This window comes from Eschrichtius robustus, chromosome 1, assembly GCF_028021215.1.
Source record: "Eschrichtius robustus isolate mEscRob2 chromosome 1, mEscRob2.pri, whole genome shotgun sequence".
NCBI classification, from domain to species: domain Eukaryota; kingdom Metazoa; phylum Chordata; class Mammalia; order Artiodactyla; family Eschrichtiidae; genus Eschrichtius; species Eschrichtius robustus.
Genome location: NC_090824.1, coordinates 132,432,936 through 132,457,129, shown reverse-complemented (window position 1 = coordinate 132,457,129; position 24,194 = coordinate 132,432,936). Strand labels below are relative to the sequence as shown.

Below are 24,194 nucleotides of genomic sequence, written 5' to 3'. Positions count from 1 at the left end.
AAGAAAGAAAAATGTTTCAATGTTTGAAAATGTATAATGTGAAATACAGTCATTGGAAAGTTCAAAAATACCTTGATAGACCTGTGCTCTAATAGCTTACACATAATCTCAAACAATTGCATGCAGTTTAACTTTTAACATATATAGACTTCCCAGAACAGGAAATTTCATAGGATTAAGTGGAATAGGGGAAGAGAACACCTGTGATGAGAAAAAGACCATCCCATCCACTGTGCACTTTAAAAGAATGAATTTTATGGTAGGCGAATTAAATCTCAATAATAGAAGGAAAGAAGAAAAAGAAAAAAAAGAGCCTTCTGGGTGACGGTACAGCCCAAGTGATGCTTAAGTGCCCTAAACGGGAGCCCCTGTTCATCACCTCTGGAAACTCCTTCCACTCTCGCCTGTTCTTCTATCTCTACTCTCCCCACTCTGGCCACATGGCGTCACATCATACTGCCATGGACTCTGGATTTCTCATGCACCCCACTGGTCACTGGGCATAAGAAGTTGAACATGATTTTCTGAATCACCCTTCCATTGATTCTGGGTACATCCATCCTCCTCTGCCTCCTCTTCATCTTTTTTAGGGAATTTCAGGGAATTAGGGAATCTGTATTCCATGAATCTTTGACATACTGACAAGCTCTCTGAGACAAAATGAAAGAGATTGAACATTTGTCAACTGCTAATAAGGGCCAGGGGCTCGGTGGGGTCCTGAATATCTGTTATCCTATGGATTCTCATGAATACTTATAAGGTCCAGATTCTTATTCCCATACTCTAGATGAAAACACTGAGGCTCTGAGAGCAGTTTCCACTCAGACATCTGGTGGGTAATCACGCAGGTTATCTATTTTACCTTCGGAAGGCACAGCTTAAAAGCTACTTACTGAATAGAACTAATTCGAGCCAGGGAAATTACTAAAAACTACGCAAAGCTCACAAAAAGTGGCATTGTTTGCTCGTGCATTTGAACATAATCACACTTAAAGTTATCCCTCAAAGAACATTTTCCATTCTAGGAACAGGACGTTTATGAAGATTTGCTCTTTTAATAGTACAAAAGAAAGGAAGCAAAAAGACCACTTTTTTTCTGCAAATAAAAATAACACACAAACAACTCAGGGGGAAACTAGCCTTATTGCCACTTTGGTGGCTCCTGGGTTTGCCAGAGCAAATGTAATAGCTTTCCACTTTAACTGGGTTTGTTTCAGAGTCCCATCTGCCATCCCTTCCTCCTCCCACCAATAAAACCAAGTGAAGCTAATTTTGGATGCATTTGCCCAAAGATGGAAGAGCTGCAGAATCTAGAGTTCTTGAATTATCTTCTGGGGTGATCCTGGTACTCGAATTTATAAAATTAGTGATCTCTCAGTTGCTGCAGCCATTGACTGCTGCACGGCCAATGGTGTACCAGAACTGCTCATGGGTGTTATCTCTCGGTAGACTACCAGGCTTGGAGATAGACTGCCTGGCTTTGAATCCCAGCTCCACCTCTTCCTTGCTGTGTGACCTTGTCAAGTTACATAATTGCCCTGTGCCTGTCTCCTTATGTATGAAATGGGGAGGGCAATAGCTCCCATCTCTTAGGGTTGTTGAGAGGGTTCTATGATTTAATACCTGTAAAGCACCAAGAATAGTGCCTGGCACACAGTCTGTGCTATTTAAATTTCTGTTAAATAAATAATCAAAAAAATAAAAATGTATATTGCTGTTCATTAAATGTTTTTAAGAAATTGCTTTCCTTATACTATTTTGTTAACTGATTTGTCCATGTTTACATGAATTAGAATTGCTAAAAATTAACTTGCAGGACCTGATTTGCTTTGCATAAAATCAGCCAGAAACAGAGAAGGAAGAATCAACAAAGATCTCCTTTTGTGGGAAAATGGGTTAAAAATGGTCTCCCAATATTGATGATATTGCCCAAAATGATCACTGAGGGGTTCTGTAGCTGTTCCAAAGACACACACATACTGTTGCCCCAGGCTGATGAAGCAGAAAGAAGAGAATAATGGCTTTTGCTTTAGACCCCCGCAGAGTGAGAGTCCGGACAGGATCATCAACTGCCCCTGTCCCCCCGAAATGCCAACAGAAGAAGACTGGCAGATCTCTTGGCATTTCAAAGAGCCTCCCCCATTTCAGAGAAACAATTTAGGTCATTCCTGATTTCATAGCCTTGTATCTCTTGGAAGGAACAAAGGCTGGTTTAAATACGTAGATATTAAACATCTCCTTGCAAGAAGGACTTTTTTACTTTCTCCACATCATTTCAAGGGGAGGCCGGGTAGTGCTTTGGCATTCCCCAGTGGCACCTTCTACAGGTCCAAGGACCTCTGGACACTGCCGTGTCACAATCCTGGAAGGAATAAATCATCTTGTAGGGACAGCTGGTTTCCTCTGGAAAAAGATCAAGCTTACCCAAATAGTTGTTGCTCTTGTACATCTCGGTGATGTTGATTTTTGTGGCTCCTTGAGGAATCTCAACAACTCGGTGGTAGCCCAGGCTGGTGAGGGCATGCTTAAACACACCCGACACAACCTGACAGCCCGTGTTATCGCCTCCGCACACCCCGCATTTGTCCACGACTTTGTCGGAGCCTAGGTAGTCATCACAGCCAATGCTCTGCAAAGAGGTGGAAAACAAGAGACTCTTGTAGCGTATGTCAGGAGCATCCCAGGGAAGAAGGGGAGAGGGGACGACTGAAGATCCATTGGTGGGTCTCGACCTGAACTTCCTCCTGCCCCCATCCAGATCCTGTAGATAAGCAAGTTCATTCTTCCCTTCGCTCAACAGGTTTCCACTGAGCACCTACTCTGGGCAAGGAACTTCTTTCCTAGGTTATGTGTGAAATGTACGTTCTAGGGGCGAGGTGGGGGGCCACATCAGTAAACAAGTAAGTAAAACAAGCACACTTGGTAATCAGGAGAAAAATAACACAGAGGAAATACATAAGGAGGGTGTGGGGACTGGACATTTATTAAACAGGCTGGACAGTGAAGTTGTCCTGAAAATCCATCCCCCTGCTGGAAGTTTTTTGGGACCTAAAACTGGGGTTTGTCCTCAAGTCTTCTGTCCTAAACGACAGACGATACAAACACTTAGCCAAGTACCCCCAACAGTAAGTGTTCTCAGGCCCTGTTTCTTAGGAAATTAAATCAAATTGGTTGAGATCTGGGTCCCCACTGGTCACGGTGACTCTGAAAAGCTGAGCAGGTGGGACTTTTGCTTGGCTCCTCTAAAGCATTTTTCCCAGGGCAGAAGGATACAGGGAAGCAAGGACCAGAAACATCAGGAAACTGGATGATACGCATCTAAATAATGGGATGCATCAGAGTTTAAATGAACTCTGACCTTCCTGCGTTTCCTCCCCAATGAATCTTCTCATTATTCATCCCAAGATCTTTTTGCTTTATCTTCCCCCTCCCTATTCATGTGTTTCTCAGGCAATTAAACCTTAGGACCGAATGGAATGGTCTTCACAGAATCCTTTTCCACGTCTGCAGCTGAGTCCACAGGACTCACATTCGTGTAGCCTGAATTTAAAGTTGGGACGTGTGGTCTGAACAGAGAAGATTCTGTCACACTTCTGTTGGCAGATAGAAGTGAGCTGATTATAGTTTGGACAATGAAATATCGGGATGACAGGACTATTTCACTGGGTTACGGGGATAGGAAATGATACTTGAAATCAGAATGGTATTCTACAACATGAGACACATGTCTGCTGAATCAGAGGTTTGTGTTGGTTCTGGAATTCTAAGAGCAATCGTCAGACCCCACCTGAGGGGCAAAGTGCTCAGCAAACCATTCGAAGTCCACTTTTGATTTTGTTAAACAATCCTGGGTCTGTTCACGTGGGTCCTATGGGCCAAATCCTACAGGCAGAGTCAAATCAAAAGGTGTTCATTCTTTCCCCTCCGACTTCATGTTTGACTGACATCTTTCTGCAGGCACTGTACATCTGCATTATTATTTCCATATTCCTGAGTGCACATTAGTCCATCAACAATAACTGGTCTCTCTTCACAAATAGCTTCTCTGTAAAACATTATTTCTGACAATAACAGAACATCGTCTCAATATGTTCCTCCACATCCAATTAGCCTTTCAAAGTGCCATGTTTGCTATGAATTTCTCCTCCCTCAAATATTTCTTGCCCTTGCCCTGTGCATGTTTTAGCAGAAAAATAAGGAAAACGCTTTCCGTGCATGGTTTCTAGCCCGCACCCCCTGCTCCGGGTTCTCCTTTGTTTTGAAACAAACAAACAAAAAGGCCACCATCAGCAAAAGTTTGGGAAAGTAGATCCCATGTTGCTAAAGAAAGGTTCTAACTGAACGGAGATGCCTCTGGTTCCCACTGAAGGGGAAGATGAACAGAAAACCTGGCAGCACTCACACCCTGCCCTGTCTAGCAAAATCTTAACTTCTTCCCTTCCCCGCTGCATGATCCATTCTTGCTACCCCTGGCCTCAACTTATCCCAGATGGAGCTCATTCCCTTGGGGCACTCCAGGTAAAGGCAACAACGTGTACCAAGGCACAGAAGTAGGAAAGAACACTGAGGAAGTAGGAAAGCATGCTCATAGACAGACATGGTTGAAGTGTAGGTTTGCTGCTAAGGATGAAAGGAGGCTGGAGAATTTAGCTGAATTCATTAAGGATCTTGTTTGCCAGGGTGAAGAATCAGAATTTTATTCTATCATATCAGCAACCGCTGAAGAAGGAGGGGGCCATCCTCAGATTTGTTTTTCAGGTGATAACTTTAGCTGTAGTGAGGAGTGGGTCTTAGAGAGGGGAGAGCAGGCAGTCCAGTGAGTCTTTCTCTTGTCAATGGGGTGTATGGGATATTTCAGGAATGAACAAGAGCCTCTGAAGACAGGGACTGACTCTGCATCAATCCTCAGCCCGCAGCTCAGTTAGAATGGGACGATCACAAGGAAATTACACAGCCGTGGATTGCTTCGGACAACCACACACACAGACAAAACGCCATTTTATCTTGGAAATAGACCCTCTATTAAAATGCTCTGCACATTCCAATGGATCCCACACCAGATTTCCCGCACCACACTGCCACTCAGGATGAATCTAGACATGGGGAGGGAGGGCTGCAGCAGTTTTTCCTGGTAGATGTCCAAGAGCCTGGAGGTTGGCTTCAATGATGCATGTGGTTGCACAAGTGATGCCAAGAACTGAAGGTAACATCCTGCCTCCTCAAAGCCCATCTCTGGATTCTGAGCACCCAGGGTTCACTCCTTAAGAGAGAAGTCAGAACAAGGGGTGTGTGAACCTTCCTTGAGGGGTGACAAAAGGCTAACCGAGCACCCTTCTAGTGTTCTAGTGGCTAGCCAGGGTCTCCGAGAGGCTCAGCTGCTATGGAGTTGCTAAATGTCCCACATGCAGTTCGCAAAGCAGGAGGGACAACCCCATAACGCGAACTGGGCAGATGACGTGCTTTCAAGACCTTTATTTTTAGCACTGAGGGCACAGGTAAATTACATATCTGACAACTGTCCCTTCTCTTGCATGGGGCTATTATGAAGATCAGATGATATAATGAGGGAAAATGTGGACCTGGAGTCCAGGCAAGGCATGGCTAAGGAAGTGACCTTTGGGCTAGAATCTGAAGGAAAAGAAGGATCAACCATGGCAAGATCTAAATATGTGAACACACATTTTATCACTGATGTTGTTGAGTGACTGCACTGGGTGAAATCTGGGGAATCCCAGGCTGATTCTGACATGGGTCCTGACTATGGGAATTTGAATCTAACTGGGGCGATTGGACACACATGCAGAAAATCACACGCTATTAGGCAACGAGGAGTCCCTGCATTCTCTATGTCGTGCTGGGCCAGATCAATTCTCTTTTAGAAAGCTGATAATTAACAATGGGGTGCATAAGTCTGGAGAATGTGGCAAGATCCCAGTCTGAACTAGGGGGATGATGGTGGCACGAAGAGGATTTGAAAGATGCTTAGGAAGCAAAATGGACAGGCCTTTGTGAGGCAGAAGGGAACTCAAATCATTGTCTCCTCCTCCCCCTTAGTATCATCAAACCTAACATCTACAGTCTTTGTCATATTCCAGGTCCTCTGAATATGTAGTTTCCTCGTTTAATCTTAAGAGCAATCTGTGCTATTGCTGAAAAACTAGGAAACTAAGACTTAAGGGAGAGGTTAGGTAACTGGCCCAAGGCTATGCTGCTAATAAGAGGTGGGGCTGGATTTGAACCCAAATCCCATGCTTGTAACCATTATGCAAAAACTGTCCCCCTTCCAAAGGATCAGAGGTCACACTGAGGGTTCTAGCTTTGTCGAAGGAGTGGATGGTGGCTGTGACCTATAGGTGCGGAGGAGCTAGTTCAAGGCACTGTTACTATAGTGACTGTGAGAGCTTGGTCCAGAAGTGACTCTGGCATTCTCCTCTTCCAACATTATGAAGCACCGAGCACATTTTGTATCTCTCTCACGTTGACTGTTTTACCATTATACACACAGTAAGCGAATAAATACTTTAGCTCATCTTCCCATCACATTACTGTCCCATAACTTTCTTACTGTTCTAACTTTTAACTTTGAGATAGTTTAAGACTCACAAGAAGTTACAAAAACAGTACAGAGCATTTCAGTGACCCATCACCCAGGCTCCTCCAATGACAGTATCTCACATTAGCACAGCATGTGGTCAAAACCATGCATATCATGGACATCAGTATAACATATTAACTCACAGATAAACCTTATTTGGATTTTGCCATTTTTTACCTGCACTTCTTCTTGGTGTATAGGTCTACAAAATTTTATCACATGTACAGATTCATGTGCTTTGTTGCTTTCTTTAAAGCAGCTGGTATTCTCCTCTAAAACATGGAGGTATAAGTTGATAAGTGGAGCTGACGTAATTTAGCAGGAAAAGCAGTTCGGCATGAGGGAAAAAATGTCACACTGGGAATCAGGAAACCTGAAGCATAGTCCTGGCTCAGTCCCTGACTTATGTGTGATGCTGGGTGGCTTGCTTCTCTCTGGGCTTGGTGCTGAAAACATTTCCACCACCATCCAGATCTTTCAGGGGACAGTGCTCAGAAATGAATCTGACCTGAATTCTGGTTTGCATATCAGAAGTCTGGTCAATTGGTCTCTGATGGGGTTGACTTAATAGTGCTGGTCTGTGCCTCTAAACTCTTTCAGAGGCACCACCAAAGTGCCATCAGTGGGCACTTAAGGTGACACTGCTGGACCTGGGTCTCGTGCTGGCTCTGCCACTTAGGAGTGCTGCATCATTGGACCTGTTGATCAGCCATTCTGAGCCTCAGTTGATCTATGGCTGGGGTGGTACCTCATAGCACTATTGGGAGGATCAGATGAGGTAAACACGGAAGGCATTTAGAAGGATGCTGGGATTGACATGTATACAGTGATGTGTATAAAATTGATGACTGATTAAAAAAAAAAAGAAAGAAAAAAAAATAAATAAATAAAATAAAAAGAAGGATGCTGGATATGGTGGCTTCTCAGACAACTCTGGGTTTATCATTGTCTTCATAGACTTGGTTTCATCTGGAATCTAGCCATTTTAAAGTAAATCCCATCCTTATATAAGTGTTCAGACTCACTCTTATTTCTATAGCACTTTCTATTACTTCTCAGTTGCAGATATTCTCTTCTTCATTTGGAGAAATTCAGAAACGTGTGAAGGGCTAAGAAAAGGCCAAGTTCTCCATAAAGGTAAGACAGCTTACATGGCTCCTTTGCACCCTTACTGCTCCAAAAGCATTGAGTGAAAAAGGACAGAACAAACATCTGGTCCCTGGCCCCTGATCTATATTTCATCTCTCTCTCTTTTTTTTTTTTTTTTTTTGCTCACCATATACTGTCGTTCAAAAGAGATATTTCTTGTTGTTACAAAGGCAATTGGACAACTATGAGATATCCTTATACTCTTCCAGTGATTTTTGCAACATGTTGTAGGAAAATTTTATATGTTGCAAGCCATCACAGGAGAAATTGCTCAAGAATTGCCCCCAATTGTATGCCAAAATTAACCTAAATGAAATTTCCTGTGGGAAATGAGCAAGCTGGATGACATAGTTGGTGGTGAATTTCACAGGGAGGAGGCCTCTGTACAGCATGGCAGGGGAGGCTGGTGCCAGGCGTGCTGATAGTGGAGCTTCTGATTCCCTAATGGGAAGCAGATGCTTCTGTGTGTGCTCAGTAAACACATCAGATGGGGTAAACTCAACTGGCTGGCTAGATGACACCGACAGGTAAAACAATGTGCCTTAATAACCATGCTTTCCCAACAGCGTGGGAGAACGTTATTATTAAAATGATTAGTCACTAACACCAATTTACTTACATTTACGGTGAGCTAATTCGTGGAAATACGTATGGATGCCAAAACTTTTATTCATGACACCCTGTTGAAAGAAATCTTTTGCCTATGATAAATATCTCCCTCTTATTACGGTCAGGAATGTAGATCAATACCACCTTCCTGGAAAGCTATTTAGCAATATATACTGTTTGATCCAGGAATCCTTCTAGGAATTTACACTAAGGAAATTATAAGAAATGAGGCCAACAATTTCTCTATGAAGGAGCTCATCACAGTATTATTATTATTATTCATTATTAATGAAAAAATGGAAACATCCTAAATGTCCAACATAGGGAAATAGTTAAACAATATACAGAAGTCCTCTGGGAAACACTGGAGGGATATTTTTCCAGTTGTTTTTCTCATGAAAATCTTCTAGCACTTGTGCCCGCATGATTGACCCTCAATGTAGTTTGGTAAATGTTTCCTGAGGAGCCTGTACTACATGCCAATACGGTGTGAGGCAGGGGAGACGTGAAGGTAAAACCAACACGGTTCCTACTTATGGTCTAAATCAGGGGTCAGCAAACTACCGCCCACAGGCCGTATCTGGCCCATCACCTGTTTTTATAAATAAAGATTTATTGGAACACAAACATGCCCATTACTTACAGTTTACTTACTGTCCAGAGCTGCTTTTGTGTTATAACAGCAGAGCTGAGTAGTTGCAACAGAGATAGTATGGCCCACAGAGCCTAAAATACTTATGATTTAGTGATTTACAGAAAAAAAAAAAAAAGCCAACCCCTGGTTTAAATCAAAAGGCAGACACTAAATGTCCATCATCGGATGAATGGTAAAGAAGATGTGGCACATATATGCAATGGAATATTACTCAGCCATAAAAAGAAACGAAATGGAGTTATTTGTAGTGAGGTGGATGGAGTTAGAGTCTGTCATACAGAGTGAAGTAAGTCAGAAAGAGAAAAACAAATACAGTATGCTAACACATATATATGGAATCTAAGGAAAAAAAAAAAAGGTCATGAAGAACCTAGTGGCAAGACGTGAATAAAGACACAGACCTACTAGAGAATGGACTTGAGGATATGGGGAGGGGGAAGGGTAAGCTGGGACAAAGTGAGAGAGTGGCATGGACATATATACACTACCAAACGTAAAATAGATAGCTAGTGGGAAGCAGCCGCATAGCACAGAGAGATCAGCTCGGTGCTTTGTGACCACCTAGAGGGGTGGGATAGGGAGGGTGGGAGGGAGGGAGATGCAAGAGGGAAGAGATATGGGAACATATGTATATGTATAACTGATCCACTTTGTTATAAAGCAGAAACTAACACGCCATTGTAAAGCAATTATACTCCAATAAAGATGTTAAAAAAAAAAAAAAAAAGGCAGACACGATGCCATCTTTCAACATGGCATGTATATGTTCAGAGGGAGGCATGCAGAGCCCTGCACAGACAAGGCCGAGGCTCAGGTTGAAGGCTCCAGTCTGCCCCTGACTGGCCCTCATCCCGCTGCCCACTTGATTCGTCCCAATGTGTCTCAACTATAAAGCGGAAGGCAAAGAGTTACCTTCTACCTCAGTTGTCTTCTTCTTTTCCTTAAGCAGAAGACACATACTTTTCAAACAAAACCTCACGCAGAAACAGAGAGAACTCCAATACGTAAAATGAGAAAAGCAGAACTGTTCTGGTTGAAGAGGGGCTGGCAGGGTTTGGAAGCCCGCGTCTCACCTTCCTGCTGGCTCTTGTTCCTCACGGCCGTGGTTTCTCAACTGCGGCTCTAGTGCCAGTTAGGCCTAGATAGTTCTTGGTTGTGGGGATTGTCTTCCGCATTGTAAGATGGTTAGCAGCACCCCTGGCTTCTGCCCACTGGATGCCAGTAGCAGCCCTCCCCCTCAGTATGACAAACAGAACTGTCTCCAGACATTGCCAAGTGTCCCTTTGGGAACAAAACCACCCCCGGTTGAGAAGCACTGCTCTAGTTTATTCCACAGCTCACGGAACACCTAGGAGCACAGATCCCCTGGAAAAAAGCTTTAAATCAATGGCAATTTCCTAGAAGTGCAAAAACAGTCATCTGTAAGTGTCAGAAGCGAATGAGCACAGAATACTTAATTATCCAGTTTTAAAAAACCCTTCCCCACTGCTATCAGGCTAGCCAGTAGCCTTCTAGAGCTCTTGAATCTTGCCTTTTGGCTGAACTTCAATATGAGCAGGGTTATGTACTGGAAAGAGCACAGTGCCTGGCATACAGTAGGTGCATAGTAAGTGTTGAATGAAGTAGCAGCTGGTTGAGGAATCAAGAGATCAAAATTATAGGAACCAACTTGCTTCTTGAACTGGATCATCTCTAAGTCTCTTCTGGTGCTAAATTGTTTCTGGGGGAAAAAAAAATGATACAGCCCTGATGTGAAGAATCCTGCCACGTCTAAAGTCAGAGGAATTTGCTTCATGTAGACAAAATTAAATTGGAAACAGGAATCAACGGGAAACAAACTGACAATGTCATTCATTTGGAGGGAAGAAATGGTCCATGGGATCAAAGGTATTTTGGCTTCCTTAAGGAAGGTAATTGTGAAACTGGCAATCTGGTTTTAATCAAGCTTATGGCTCTCCCTTTTCAGTACCTCATCTTATTTCATTAGAGAATAGCACCTTACCAAGTGACTCCACTGGAAGGAAATGTTGGTGTTCTCCTAGGATAAAATTGGGTGAGAATCAACCACATGAGTGTTTACAAATCTGAGGGAAGTAGTCCTGAGAGGGAAACATTTGATATGCAGTGAGAGAATTACCACCCCTCTTCCCACTAGGGTCGTCTTTCCCTGGAGAGTAGGGGTATCCCAAACTCTAAAATTTCAGTGCTTCGCTTTCATGATCTTCCTCCCTGATGGACTGAAATGGCGGGGTGGGGGGGGGGCATGAATGAATTACAACAATGACAATTGCTCTATTATAAAAGTAAGGTGTCCACATTTTTGTACAGAATAGCAGAAACCTCTGGACTTCCACTTTACTTTTAAAATGTAAGGCTGACTGTTCTCTGTTTAAAGAGAATTCTGTTTAAAGTATTTGGTCAGATTGTATCTTCACTCTGTAGGGGCTCAGGAGGGACGGGTCTGTGAGGAGCTGTGGTCTGGGCAGCCAAGGGGTCAGGATTAGGAAGTTTCTTGCAGAAAGGAGCAGAGAGCTACTTGTCTACACTCTACAGGGCAAAGTTCCGGAAGCCAGATTACTAGCAAAAAGGCAATAGCGAGTTGGGCGGATGAACTGTGCTGTAGGATGGCGGCTGCTTGCACACCGGCGCCATTTACACGGCCTCCTGGGTGCAGACAGCCGGGATCCACAGGTCCAATCAAAAGGCCCTTGGAGGACTGTGGGTGAATCCAGGGACCAGCAAAGAGGGAGGCTCATGCTTGCCCTTGTCATTTCCTTGACTCACAGCCTATCTCTAGACCTGCCTGTTTGCATTTTTCTCCACAAGATGGCACCTAAAAGCCTTTGTAAAAGGGTACTCACATTAGCAACTAGTTTAGGGACGTGAAACAGTGGTTAAACATCAAAAGGAATGATAGTCGAGAAACACAGGAAGGGTAGACTCAGAAATTCAGGGTGACTATATTTATTGTGCTCTTATGTGCAGGTTGCTGCCATGTTGATAAGATGTGATGTTCATTTCTCAAAATGTTTTTGTGGAGCATTTACAAACGTGGGTGGGATATTCAGGCCTTTTATTTCCAGAATGTTCAAGAAAATGCTTAAAAAGCTGTGTGAGTTAAACTTTGGGGGTTACATGGGCTTTTTCGATGTCACTGGGTGATCTCTTCAGGGATGGTTGAGAAGACTGGCTGGGTGGGTGGGTGGGTGGATGAGGGGCGGGAGATGAGAAGAAAAGCTGGCTCCCAAAGCACGAGGGCTCGAATCCCAAGACTCTTGAGTGGGGGAAGGGCACACTGAAACGCTGTTGTCGGAAGACGCTTGGCAGACACAGGCAGTGGATTAGAGATGGAAGAGACTAGAGATTGAGAAGCACACAGACAACTGCATTAAAATGGACACAGAGGGATGGTGGCCTGGACCAGAGAGATGGAATTAGAACAGAGGGCAAGAGCACACCAACGTTAGGCTGGAGGAATGACCAATAGAGTGATGAAGGATGGTCTATTGAAAGTGAAGTAAGGAAGACTTGGAGGTCCGTAGGTAGCTTTGGAATCTGGAAGATTAGTAGTGTTGCCTGTTTCAGGCAGAAGCTTTCCTAGGGAAGCAGACCTTTGATGGAGTTATCTTAGAGCGAGGGTCTGAGTGTACATCTTGATAATCACTAATTCATTCATTAAATTTAGTCATATTAATTCTCTCTCCCTCTTTCACTGGAACTTTCCTCTAGAACACTAAACATTTTTTTAATTTTAGCTTTTTGGATAGGAATCCTTCCAAACTATATTTTTCACTCCTCTGTTTTGATTTTCTTTTTTAAAAATCAAGAATAATAAGCACTATTTGACCTTCTCCAGCCCCACTGCTACCCAAAGTGTGGTCCATGGGCATAGGCATCATCTGAGAGCTCGTTAGAAACCTTGGGGCCCACTGCAGGCTTAATGAATCGGAGTCTACATTTGAGTAGCGTCCTCAGGTGATTCCTGTGCTATCTGAGACTATTTGACTTTCTGGATCACTGTTTGTTTGCTCCGAGTTTTTTCTACTTTTCCCAAGTTGCACAACCAACTCCCCCACCCAGTCAAAACAAAGACAACACAACATCATCAGCCTCTAGGTTAAAAATTAAAAAGAAATAATGGGCTTCCCTGGTGGCGCAGTGGTTGAGAATCTGCCTGCCAATGCAGGGGACACGGGTTCGAGCCCTGGTCTGGGATGATCCCACATGCCGCGGAGCAACTAGGCCCGTGAGCCACAACTACTGAGCCTGCGCGTCTGGAGCCTGTGCCCCGCAACAAGAGAGGCCGCGACAGTGAGAGGCCCGCGCACCGCGATGAAGAGTGGCCCCCGCTCGCCGCAACTAGAGAAAGCCCTCGCGCAGAAACGAAGACCCAACGCAGCCAAAAATAAATAAATAAATAAATTTATTAAAAAATAAAAAAAGAAATAATGCCTTTGGGAAGCTTTTCTCTGTGATATTTTTAATAGGGACGGGGTGGAAGCAAGGACACACGTTCCTAAACACAGTCTCTTGAGAATCCCAGGACTGGACAGCAGGAAGGGCTCTGGGAGACCCAGCCTCTTGCTCCAGGGATGAAGAACAAAGTCCCAGGAGGGGAAGGGATTTCTCCAGGGTGGCAGAGAGAGGCCTTCCTCTCTCTAGAGACTACAGGCTAGAGACTCCTTTTCATGATACTATGATGGCCCCCTGCTCCTTCTGAGGCAGGGTTTTAATGTTTCCTCACTTAAATGGTCTATGTTCTTTTCTTTCTTCTGCTTACGTCCCTGTAACCATGTGAAAAAGGTTTTGTCTACCAGCTAGAATAGCGACTCCTTTTGGAAAGCAAACTGTCTCTGTGAAAATACTTGGAAAAACTGCATGGGCTGGGAGGTGGGACCCTGAGGCCTGGGGGTCAGCAGAAATCAAGGCAACAAGAGATAATGGCTAAACTGAGATATGGCTAAATAGGAGAAGAGTCTGGTTTTGCTTCCAGAGCTGGAGACGGAACAAAGGGACAGAAAAGAGAAGGAGGAGAGAAGTTACGAGATTGCGGAGGGTCAATGCGAAGCCCTGAGTGGCTGGGAGCACTATTAACACTGACCTTGAATCTGAAGTGTGCTTGCTGTGATTTAAACCTCTCTTTGTTCCCAGACTTCCCAAGTCTTCACTGAAGCCCTACATCTACGTTATGCCTATTTTCCTGCCTTTAAAATTCCTGGTTTAGGTTCCTTTAACCCCTCTTCCTTTCCATAATCTGAAATAAAAATTTCTCTTCTATGTTCCCACATCTTCAAAAGTTTTTCTTCTAGACACAGGGATGTCCGCCTAAGAGCATCCCTAATGTATTCCTGCAGGTGACATCATCTTTCTGAGCCTTGGTTTCCTTCCCTGTAAAGCAAGGGTATTAAAATATAGTTTCTCAAATCTGTTGTGAAGGTTGAATGAAAACAGGCAGATGAAGGCACCTAGTTCAGAACTGGCTTGGACTTGGGGCTGGAAAAATGTTGGCATGCTTTCCTTCTCCTTGAGGCTGCACCTGCCTCCCTTCAATGACCTGTCCCTGGGCATGGCCATGGGAATCCTTACTCTCACACCAGGCGCACACATTTCTACTCTAACAGAGGAGGTTGTTCTGTTTGCACTGTCCACAGAAACCCCACTTCTATTTACACACGATTCTCAAGTGGTGTTCCAAGCCAGGGTTGTAACAGGGCAAACTGCTATGATCTATTTGCATTTCAATAACATTCTGGGACAATGGGGATCAAGAATTCCAGAGATTTTCTTATAACTTTGTTACCTCTCTATTTTTTAAAAACAGTGTGGGTTTGCTTGTTCTGTTAGTCTTTCCTGGTTTGTCTTAGAGACCAGTTATGGAAAGCCTCAGACGCTGTAAAGAGGTTATGTTCATTTCGGAAACAGAGCAAGGGAAACTGTGGGTGGAGCTCACAGCTCAGGCATGTTGGAGCAGGGTCTTAGATGGACTGTAGGTGGAAAACATGCAAACAGGGATTCAAGCAACTCCCAGGGATTCAGGCGGTAGGAAGCCCCACATATACATTTGATAGCTGTCATGGGTAGAGTGCTGGCCACGTGCTAGGCACCTAACATGGTATCCTGTTTAATTATCTTGACTATCCCTACTTTATCGAAGCTCACAGAAGATACGTAATGCGTAACGCAGAGGTGGTGATGGTGGGTTTGAATGAAGGGACTTCTGGCTCTTTCTCCTTTGCTACTGGCATAGTCCCTTAGCCCAGCGGAAATCTTTCTTTACCTTAAGAACAGAGCCTGGTAGATGGCCGACCAAGGGCTACATATACCGAGGGCTAGAATGTCCAAGAAATCAAATAAGGCTAATTCCCTCTTATTGTTCTATCTCTAGGGCTGCTCTATCTCTTTGGTGCTTGGCTTTTCCCAAGACCCTTTCACGGGGCGCTACTTACGGTCTGAGGACTCCCACAAGGGCTGACTGAACTGTTTCCGCATCTCCTTCCTATAGCTTCTCTTTGTTCTCTTGTTCCCCCCAAAGTCCCATGCTGTCTCCTTCCCCTCATGCAGCGCTCATTCACCTAAGGGAGGGGACATCTATAACACCATCCTTTCTTTCATAACAAATTCATAGGTCCAAACTTATTTATTGAAATGGTAACTAGCTTTCTCATTTGTCTTGCTGGGAATGGAAACTGTTGGTGCACCAAGCTGGGAAATATTTATGACTCAAGGAAAAACATCATTCCATGAGAGATATCATTACCCAATCCAAGAGCTTGTTCTTTAGGGCCAGACTGACCAAGAAATCAAATAAAGATAATTCCTTCTTATTCTCTCTCCTAACCATAGGTGCATGCAATGTGAATATTCATTTCATTAAGAAATAAAGGGGCTTCCCTGGTGGTGCAGTGGTTAAGAATCCACTTGCCAATGCAGGGGACGCAGGTTCGAGCCCTGGTCCGGGAAGATCCCACATGCTGCAGAGCAACAAAGCCCATGCGCCACAACTACTGAGCCTGTGTTCTAGAGCCCACATGACACAACTACTGAGCCCGCGTGCCACAACTACTGAAGCCCGCACGCCTAGAGCCCGTGCTCCACAACAAAAGAAGCCACCACAATGAGAAGCCCGCACACCTCAACAAAGAGTAGCCCCCGCTCGCCGCAACTAGAGAAAGCCTGCACACAGCAAGGAAGACCCAACGCAGCCAAAAATAAATAAATAAAATTAAAAGAAAGACATTGTGTTCCATGCATGCTCAGAAGGAAGAAATTTGGCTGAAATATTTAAACACGAAGGCTCCTTCACGCTTCTTTTGAAGGATGTCTAAGAACAGGGTTATCTGTCAAACTCAATGTGTTCCATAACAATAATTCAGGTGGCAGCCAGATGAATAATTCTCACGCTTGCAGAAATTTTCCCTTCTTCTGCAACTTTAAACCAACTTTAAGGTAGGGCAATGGCAGATAGGATACCCACACGTGGCTTCCAAGTGACTGTACTACCTATATGCACTCGTGTACATAAATATTTAGGACATGCAAACCAGTTGGATAAACATTGATTCTTCACCATCTTTGGTGGAACCCTGAAATTCTTAATTTTCACCAGTCCCTTCTTTAAACAGATCATATTTATGAGCTTTTAAGTCATGCCCCCCAGATGTATAAGCATAAGAAATGCTAATGTTGTGATTTCAGGTAATCTATCCTGCATGTGGCTGTGAAATTTATCTCCCCAAAGTACTGCTGTCATCATGTCAGTCCTCTGGCTCAAAAGGCTTCCTGATGTCAGTTGTCACTTAAACAAGCTGATTATTTTCTCCTAGGCATTATGCCTATATTTAAGTTCCTGATTCCAGGTGGAAAGGAGTGCCCGGGGCTATAGTATCTCAAGCGTGAGCTTTACCCCAGGTGTGATAACTGAGTGAAAGTAGAAATTTTGCAAATGATCCAGCATCATTACGCTTTGACAGCAAAAATACTTTGTTAAAGTGACAGTACATATTAATTAGCAATGCTAATTATTAATTCTGCTCTAATTTGTTGGGTTGGTTTTGTGATAATAAACGGAGGCAAAGTTTGTGAAAAGCATCTGACACAGGGGAGGAACTCAATACATATTATGTTTTATTTAAAGTCAAGTTAAAGATAACATAGAGGGCAAATTCAAAGAAATACAAACAAATGATATTCATTCGTAGCTTAAACAATAGCTGCCTTGGAATGTTACTTAGCTAGAGAACAGCCGGACTGCGTATACTTTAAGGAATGTGGAATGGCAGGAAATACGGAAGTAAAAAGAAAAGCATTTCTCTGGCAGACTAAAAAGAAACCCTAGTTAAAAGCGAGCCAGAGCCAAAGTCAAAAAGAGTCAAAAATTCAGTTTTGACAATTGATGGACTCTCTGGACCCTGTAAGAAAGGCAGGTTCTCATTATTCAAAGGAGTCCATAGAGGTGCTGATGGATGCCAAGAAAAGCAACAGAGAGAAAGGAGACTGGTACTTGTTGAGAATCTAGTAAGGTGACAATATTTACTACCATTTTAATAGAGAAGGAAAGAGGTCATATAGCTAAGAGTCAGGCTATGAACCCACAGCTAGCTAGCTCAAACTCTTAGAAACAGAATGATAGGGCGGAAGCCAAACAGGCGAGGTGAATAGTGACTGAGACAGTGAACACGGTGGTGAACAGCACACACTAAGGGGGAACAGCAGGAGCTACAAGAGAGGGAGTGAGAACAGCTCTGGAAGTGGGTGAATGCAGTGCCCACAAAGGCAAGTGTCCCCTGGATGAGGACATGCAGCTTGGGGTTGACAGTGATGGAGAGAAAAATGGCTTCTGACTGCCTGCTCTTCCCTGATAGTTCACGGAAGGGAGTCTCTTATTATTGTGTTGGACTGCCTTTTTATACTCATGGGAAAGCTCCAGTTTCTCAGAATCTTTGGGTTCTCTCTTATCCATTGTCTCCATGTGTTGCTTGAAGCCCTGGCACGAAAAATTTTCCCAACCACTTTTTCCTGTTGTAACAAAAGGATCTGATGGAGGCTTTCTCTCCAGTACAAACCCAAGGGTCTTTAAATCTTTTGGACAGCCTCTATTTCCTATTAGACTCACTCTGCCTCAAGCCTCCAGAATGTTCTCTTTTGACTAGTGAGTGGAAAGGGAAGCTAAAATCATGGCATCACGAGCTTATAGACCAGGATTTCTCCAAGACCACCTTTTCTCTGAGTGTATCTGAGTCATCCTAGCAATCCTGGGGCTTCCCTTTTGAGACCTAAGGTCACCCTCTTTGAGACTGTATTCTATATGTTTGAGGGCTACAAAGAAACCCCTGTAGATTCAACTTGCTCAACTTGTATTTTAAATAATGATAGGAAACAGCCTGCTCTTTTTAAGACACAGAAACTTCTAGAGATCTTGAGCAGAGGAAGGCTATAAACCTATAACTTAATAGGTGCTTTGGTAGAACATTGATTTTGAGCTGTTAACCAAGATTTTACCCCTGAGATGAGGAGTGAACTGGAGTGCTACAGAGAGTTACTGGAAGTGTCTACTTGAACACCGGAAAAATCTTTGCCTCAAATAAGTTGGGAGTAGTGACACTGTTGACACAAAGACATTCAGATGGTAACTAGCAGAATGACTTATCTCCTTCTTAGGATGGCTGGAAAACCATAGCATCAGCGCAGACGAGGATGTTTGTCTTCCTCTCTGCTGTCGTTCAAAGTCATCGACAAATTGAACCAGGTTTTTTTTTTTTCTTTTTTTAATAAAAGCTAAAATGTCAGGGAACAGAACACAAACGAGGGTGGCATAGGGCATTGACCTAGCTGGCCATGAAAAGCAAATTTGGATTTCTTTGTAAATTTGGACCTTGCAGTTGCCAGTGAGCGTTAGCAAATACCCCACTATCTCTCCTTGCTGTAGAAAACCACAGTTCTCTATTTTATACAAACATCACTAAAGTGGGTAGGAACAATAATAAAATGGATTTTCAGCAAAGGATGTCCTTTTCAAAAAATATAACTTTGAATTTCTTTTTCCTAACAGATTTTTGTCATATAGAGAAGAACAAAATGGTCCAACCCATAGGAGGACGAGGAGGCTTATCATAGTAAAATCAGTCTTATTACCAAGTATTCCCACTAAATAAAGAATGCTAGGATCACAGACTTAGAGCGGAAGAAACCAAAGAAGTCATCTGGTCTAACCAAGGTCAGAGGAGGTAATGTAAGGGGCCAAAATCCACACTGGTGTCAGCCTAGGAACTACTGTTCCCTGCTGAGACCCTGGACAGGTCACTGGGGCTAATTTAACTGATAAAACGTGTGTGCTAGACTAAACAGGCTTTCAAGCTATTCTAAGGTTCTACTTTAATGTTTTCATAATCTTTAAAACATGTTTGTAAAATATGAAGAACTTGATAAGCATCCTTTTTAACCATTGTATATGCCTAATTATAACACACTGGACACTGCTGTATTAACTCATTCTTATGCAGCCCTCAGGACAAACTGCTCCCATTTTTAATCAAAGAGATTGCCTGTCTACAGTTTGCAATTTGTTGTCTGTCTTAATCAGGAACACCTCAAGAACTGTAAGCTAAAATAAAATTCAGAAATAAATTGGACGCTCAGGCATCTAAAGTCATTTTCCATATTCTATGCGCCAAAATTTCTACTCAACAAAAAAGCCACGTGCTCACTAATTGCTATTATAACAGTTAGATGCTAATGTTTTAATTAAAATTAATTAATACTAACACAACACATCGAGCTTTTAAAAATTTATCTTATGATTAGGATCTCTCATACCACTTTGTTTGGAAAAAAGAGCACTGCTGCTAAAAAGTGAAGACTATAAGATTAGATAATTTAGCACAAGCATAGCACTTATTTTTATAAAATGCCTTACATAAATTAACGCATTGAATTTTCCCAACAACCCAAGAGGTAGATGATATTCATTCCATTTTAGAGATGAGAAAACTGAGGCACAAGGAGGTTGAGAAAATTGTCCTAGATAAGCAAGCTATTGAGCTAGAATGTAACCTGGGCAGTCTGGTCCCAGAACATGGATTGTTAACTCCAACTCTCACTACATCTCCTGATGACCTCATGGGTGCCTGGTGACCCTAACTTTGTAAGACATTTCCCTTCTTGGCAAGAACCCTGTCTATCTGTTTGTTTGACCCTCTCCCACTGTCAGGGAGCTCCCCACCTGCTGAGGAGGCCATTCATCCCTGAAAGACTCTGACGTGTAACAAATCCTCCCTTTGGAAACCACTCTCTGTGTACCCTCCACCAGTGCTCTGTACTCAGATCTCTGGAGACCTTTGGACACTGGCCTGTCCCACTTCCTTTCTAATATTTTCCATTTGGTTTGACGTTTTTGCCTAAAACAGTCCTTTTCCTCAACATTATCCCCTCTTTGTCAGGACTATGGGATGAGACTCTGGTGCAAGGAAAGCCCTCGATTTCCAGCTCCAAAGATGAATGATCTAGAATAACTTTACTGATGTACAGTATCAAAAATATATTTTCAGTATTGGACTTCTTCTAGCATTTGGTTTTCCTGAGAAAACAGGGGCTTGAAAATACCCCTTTCGCGAATCTTCTTTCTATGACAAAGTATTTGCCCTTTTCACTCTTCTATTAAAAAGATGACATAAGAAATTTTATACTGTGAAAAAAGATAAAATTACTATTAAGTAGCAATGACACTGAGTAATAACTGGAAACTCTGTCTTTGGAATCATGCTCTCCTGGGGTTCCAATCCTGTTGGCCACTCTGGCTGTGTGACCTTAGGCAAGGTGCTTAAATAAGAAAATTATAGTAATTTAAGCCACAAGAGGAAAGCATTTCTCACAGTATTTGGAATAAGAGTTTGTGATTGTTGTTAACAATTACAGTATAAAGATCTGGAGTGTTTAGCAGGAAGAAAAGAAGACAGACATGCTAGATGGCTCTAAATATTGGAGGCTTTGTCACATGGAAGAAAGATGTCCTCTTCGTGGTCCCAAGAGGCTGGACTGGGACCCGCAGGGGCATTGTACAGAAAGACCTATCACGTTACTGGTCCCAAAATGGAGTCTCAGTGAATACCTGCCTCGTAAGATTGCTATGAGTATCGGATGTCACAATCTGTATAAAGGACTTAGCACTGAGCCTGGAACATAGTAGGCACTCAATAAATCTTAGCTATGCTCAACATCAATAGTCAGAATGGACTGAGGATGGAAGCGTCTGGAAAGAAAGGTTTAAATCATCAGGTGAGTTACTATATTATCGAAGAATTAATTAAACACCTATCATGCGCCTAGCACTGACACAATCCTCTAGAAAAATCAAAAGTGGGGTATGTCACGTCTCTGCTCTCAGTGGGCTTAGTGTCTAGCCCGGGGGATGATACCTGTGAGCAAAAGAAACAAGAGATCAACTGCAGTTTTGGGAACGCCTGGAATGTCTAAATAATAGTCAGCACAGGGGCTTCCCTCGTGGCGCAGTGGTTGAGAATCTGCCTGCCAGTGCAGGGGACACGGGTTCGAGCCCTGGTCTGGGAAGATCCCACATGCCGCGGAGCAACTGGGCCCGTGAGCCACAATTACTGAGCCTGCGCGTCTGGAGCCTGTGCTCCGCAACAAGAGAGGCCGCGATAGTGAGAGGCCCGCGCACCGCGATGAAGAGTGGTCCCCACTTGCCGCAACTAGAGGAAGCCCTCGCACAGAAACGAAGACCCAACACAGCCATAAGTAAATTAAAAAAAAAAAAAAAAGTCAGCACAACTTGGGTCTTTGTGTCATGCTGTCCTTTTGCTCTTGGCTCTGAAGGAGTCACGTGGTTCGGCGGCCCCAACTTGTATCAGGGAAATCAACCTAACAATGGAAAATTCAAGACCAGTCCTGGGCGAACCCTGGCCCTCTTGCCATAAATTACCCACCAGGTTTTGCTATTGTCTGCCCTCTAACTTCACTACACTAGACTAGAAATTTGCTTTTTTTTACTGCTTTTCAAATCGTCCCCAAATATTACTATTTGGTGGCTAAAAAAGAGTACCATTTTTTTCTTGACCTGTCTCTACTGAAAAAGGCCAGTAATATATATTATGAGATGCATTATTCTTCATGACACTAAACTTTATTTTGAATAAGAAAAAATATACCTTATACCTGACTATATTTTAATGCTTTTCTGGCTTGCTCTTTTTGCTAAACGGGTTACTTGTAATTGACCTAGACTATCCTATAAGAATTAGCAGATGAGAATCCCCAGGGATATATTGGCAGTAGGTCAGGATTACATAAAGCCACAAGATAAAGATCATAATTCTTTGTCGATTAACATTTTAATTTAACTGCAAGTCTTTTAAAATATTTAAATCCCAACATTATCATCGACCTTGTGTTCAAGTTACATCTAAGTGTCTTGAGCAAAGAACATACAAAATTTAGCTCTGTATGCCTTTCAGAACTAGCACATACTAAGTGATAATAATTCTTGAATTAAGTAAAATTTTATGGCTGCAACTGGGCTTCCTTTTCAGTTTACAGAATGTCTCATTCAGACAATGAAGAAATTAGAGCCTAGGTCCACATGGAGTGAAATTTTGTGGTTTAGTGCATTTTTGCTTCTGTATTGCAAATGAGGTGTTTATGTCAAAGAGATACTTTCTTAGCTTCAGTGGATGTCACTTCTGAGTTATATCTGGCTTACTGGAACTCTCTCCCATCCCCCAAGCAAGTCACCAGCATTTACTTCAAAATTACAGTTTACAAAGTTGATGAAAGTACTCATCTTTTCTTCTTCGGCAAAGGGAATGGTAGGATGAACTTCTGTTCAACATTACGGATATTCCTCAGTATGTGGTTCTTCTACTTCTAGGTAAATGGTGGATTACAATTTCCTACCCCTCTGAAGTTAGCTGTGACCATGTGCCTAGTTCTGGCCAATGGGATGCATGTGGGAGTGGCACGTATCACTTCCAGGTTGAAAGATTTAATTGCTGGTGCTCAGCTCTCCAAACTTTTCTTCCTCTGCCAGAGCAAATCTTGCAGACTTTGGGTGAGATGGCAGCTGCCTAAGGTGGTGGAGCCTCCACCGACCTGGGACCCTGAAGGACTATGATAAACAGAGGTCTTGCTGGTCCTGGAAGGACTGGAATGAAAAAGAAATCTTTGTTTTAAGTCACTGATATTTTGTCCTTATTTGTCACTCAAGCGTAACACAGATTACTTTGCTTGATACAGAACTTCTGGTTAAATTTTTAAACCTACAGACAAAAAATTATGTAGAATTTCATGCTAGGTGACAAAGACTAGATCATACTAATTTCTAATATCTGGTAGGTCAAACTATGTTCTGAATTTTTTCCTTCTAATGCCTGATTGAGAGTGTGCTATTGCATTGCTATATCGTAAATTAAAATTACTATGACTATGAGAATAATAAAGTTTGAAATTGAGTAGTTGAAATTGCTTAAAAAGATTTTTTCTTTATTATGTAGAAAAGACAAACTGTTAATAGACACAGAATGCTACTTGCCAATTCCACATGCAGTTCATGATTTTCATGTATACTTTTAGTCTCCTAGGGTTCAGACTTTAACTTGGCGTTTCTGGGTTATGAGATATAGTTTGGAAAGCTCCATGAAGGTCCCTGTTAAGGAATCTACAAAGCATTTCATCACAACTTCTATGTATCACACAAAGCCAGAGTAAAACAGAGGTCCACAAGTAACCAAATGGCCTTCAGCCTTCTGAAAATACAACCTGGAGAATCCTGCATTCATTTGTCCCCACTGCATACTATCAGCTCAACATGATACTACACAAGAATAACCATGTCCTGCAAAAAACTAGAAATTACACATGGACAATCCTGACCTTCACTGCTGCCCCAGGTATGGTGCTGCCTCCACTTTTGGCTATTATCCTCTCACTACCAAATAGCTCAAACAAGCACCAACTTTCAAACAATCACGTCTCTTAACCTTTAGCCACGGACTCCCACCCTTGCTAGTTACTGAGATTTTTTTCCCTTGAAGATGTGAATGACTTCATTTTACCCTGTATCAAATGGGGTCTTCTCAGTTCTCATTCATTCCCAAGAGCACTGCTCATGCCTCACCTCTTGAATTATTCTCTGCCTTTGCACCCACCTTGGCCCTCCATGTTCTCCTTTCTTCCTTT

General features: G+C 42.9%; 1 protein-coding gene across 2 annotated transcripts in view; it reads right to left on the bottom strand.

Annotated features, from left to right (window-relative positions):
- Positions 1 to 24,194, bottom strand: part of THSD4 (thrombospondin type 1 domain containing 4) — a 559,732-nt gene that overhangs the window by 91,333 nt on the left and 444,205 nt on the right. For both annotated transcript variants that reach the window (XM_068554826.1, XM_068554831.1), the window contains one exon: positions 2,425 to 2,629. In XM_068554826.1, the coding sequence (XP_068410927.1) occupies positions 2,425 to 2,629 (205 nt within the window). The remainder of the gene's footprint in view (positions 1 to 2,424; positions 2,630 to 24,194) is intronic.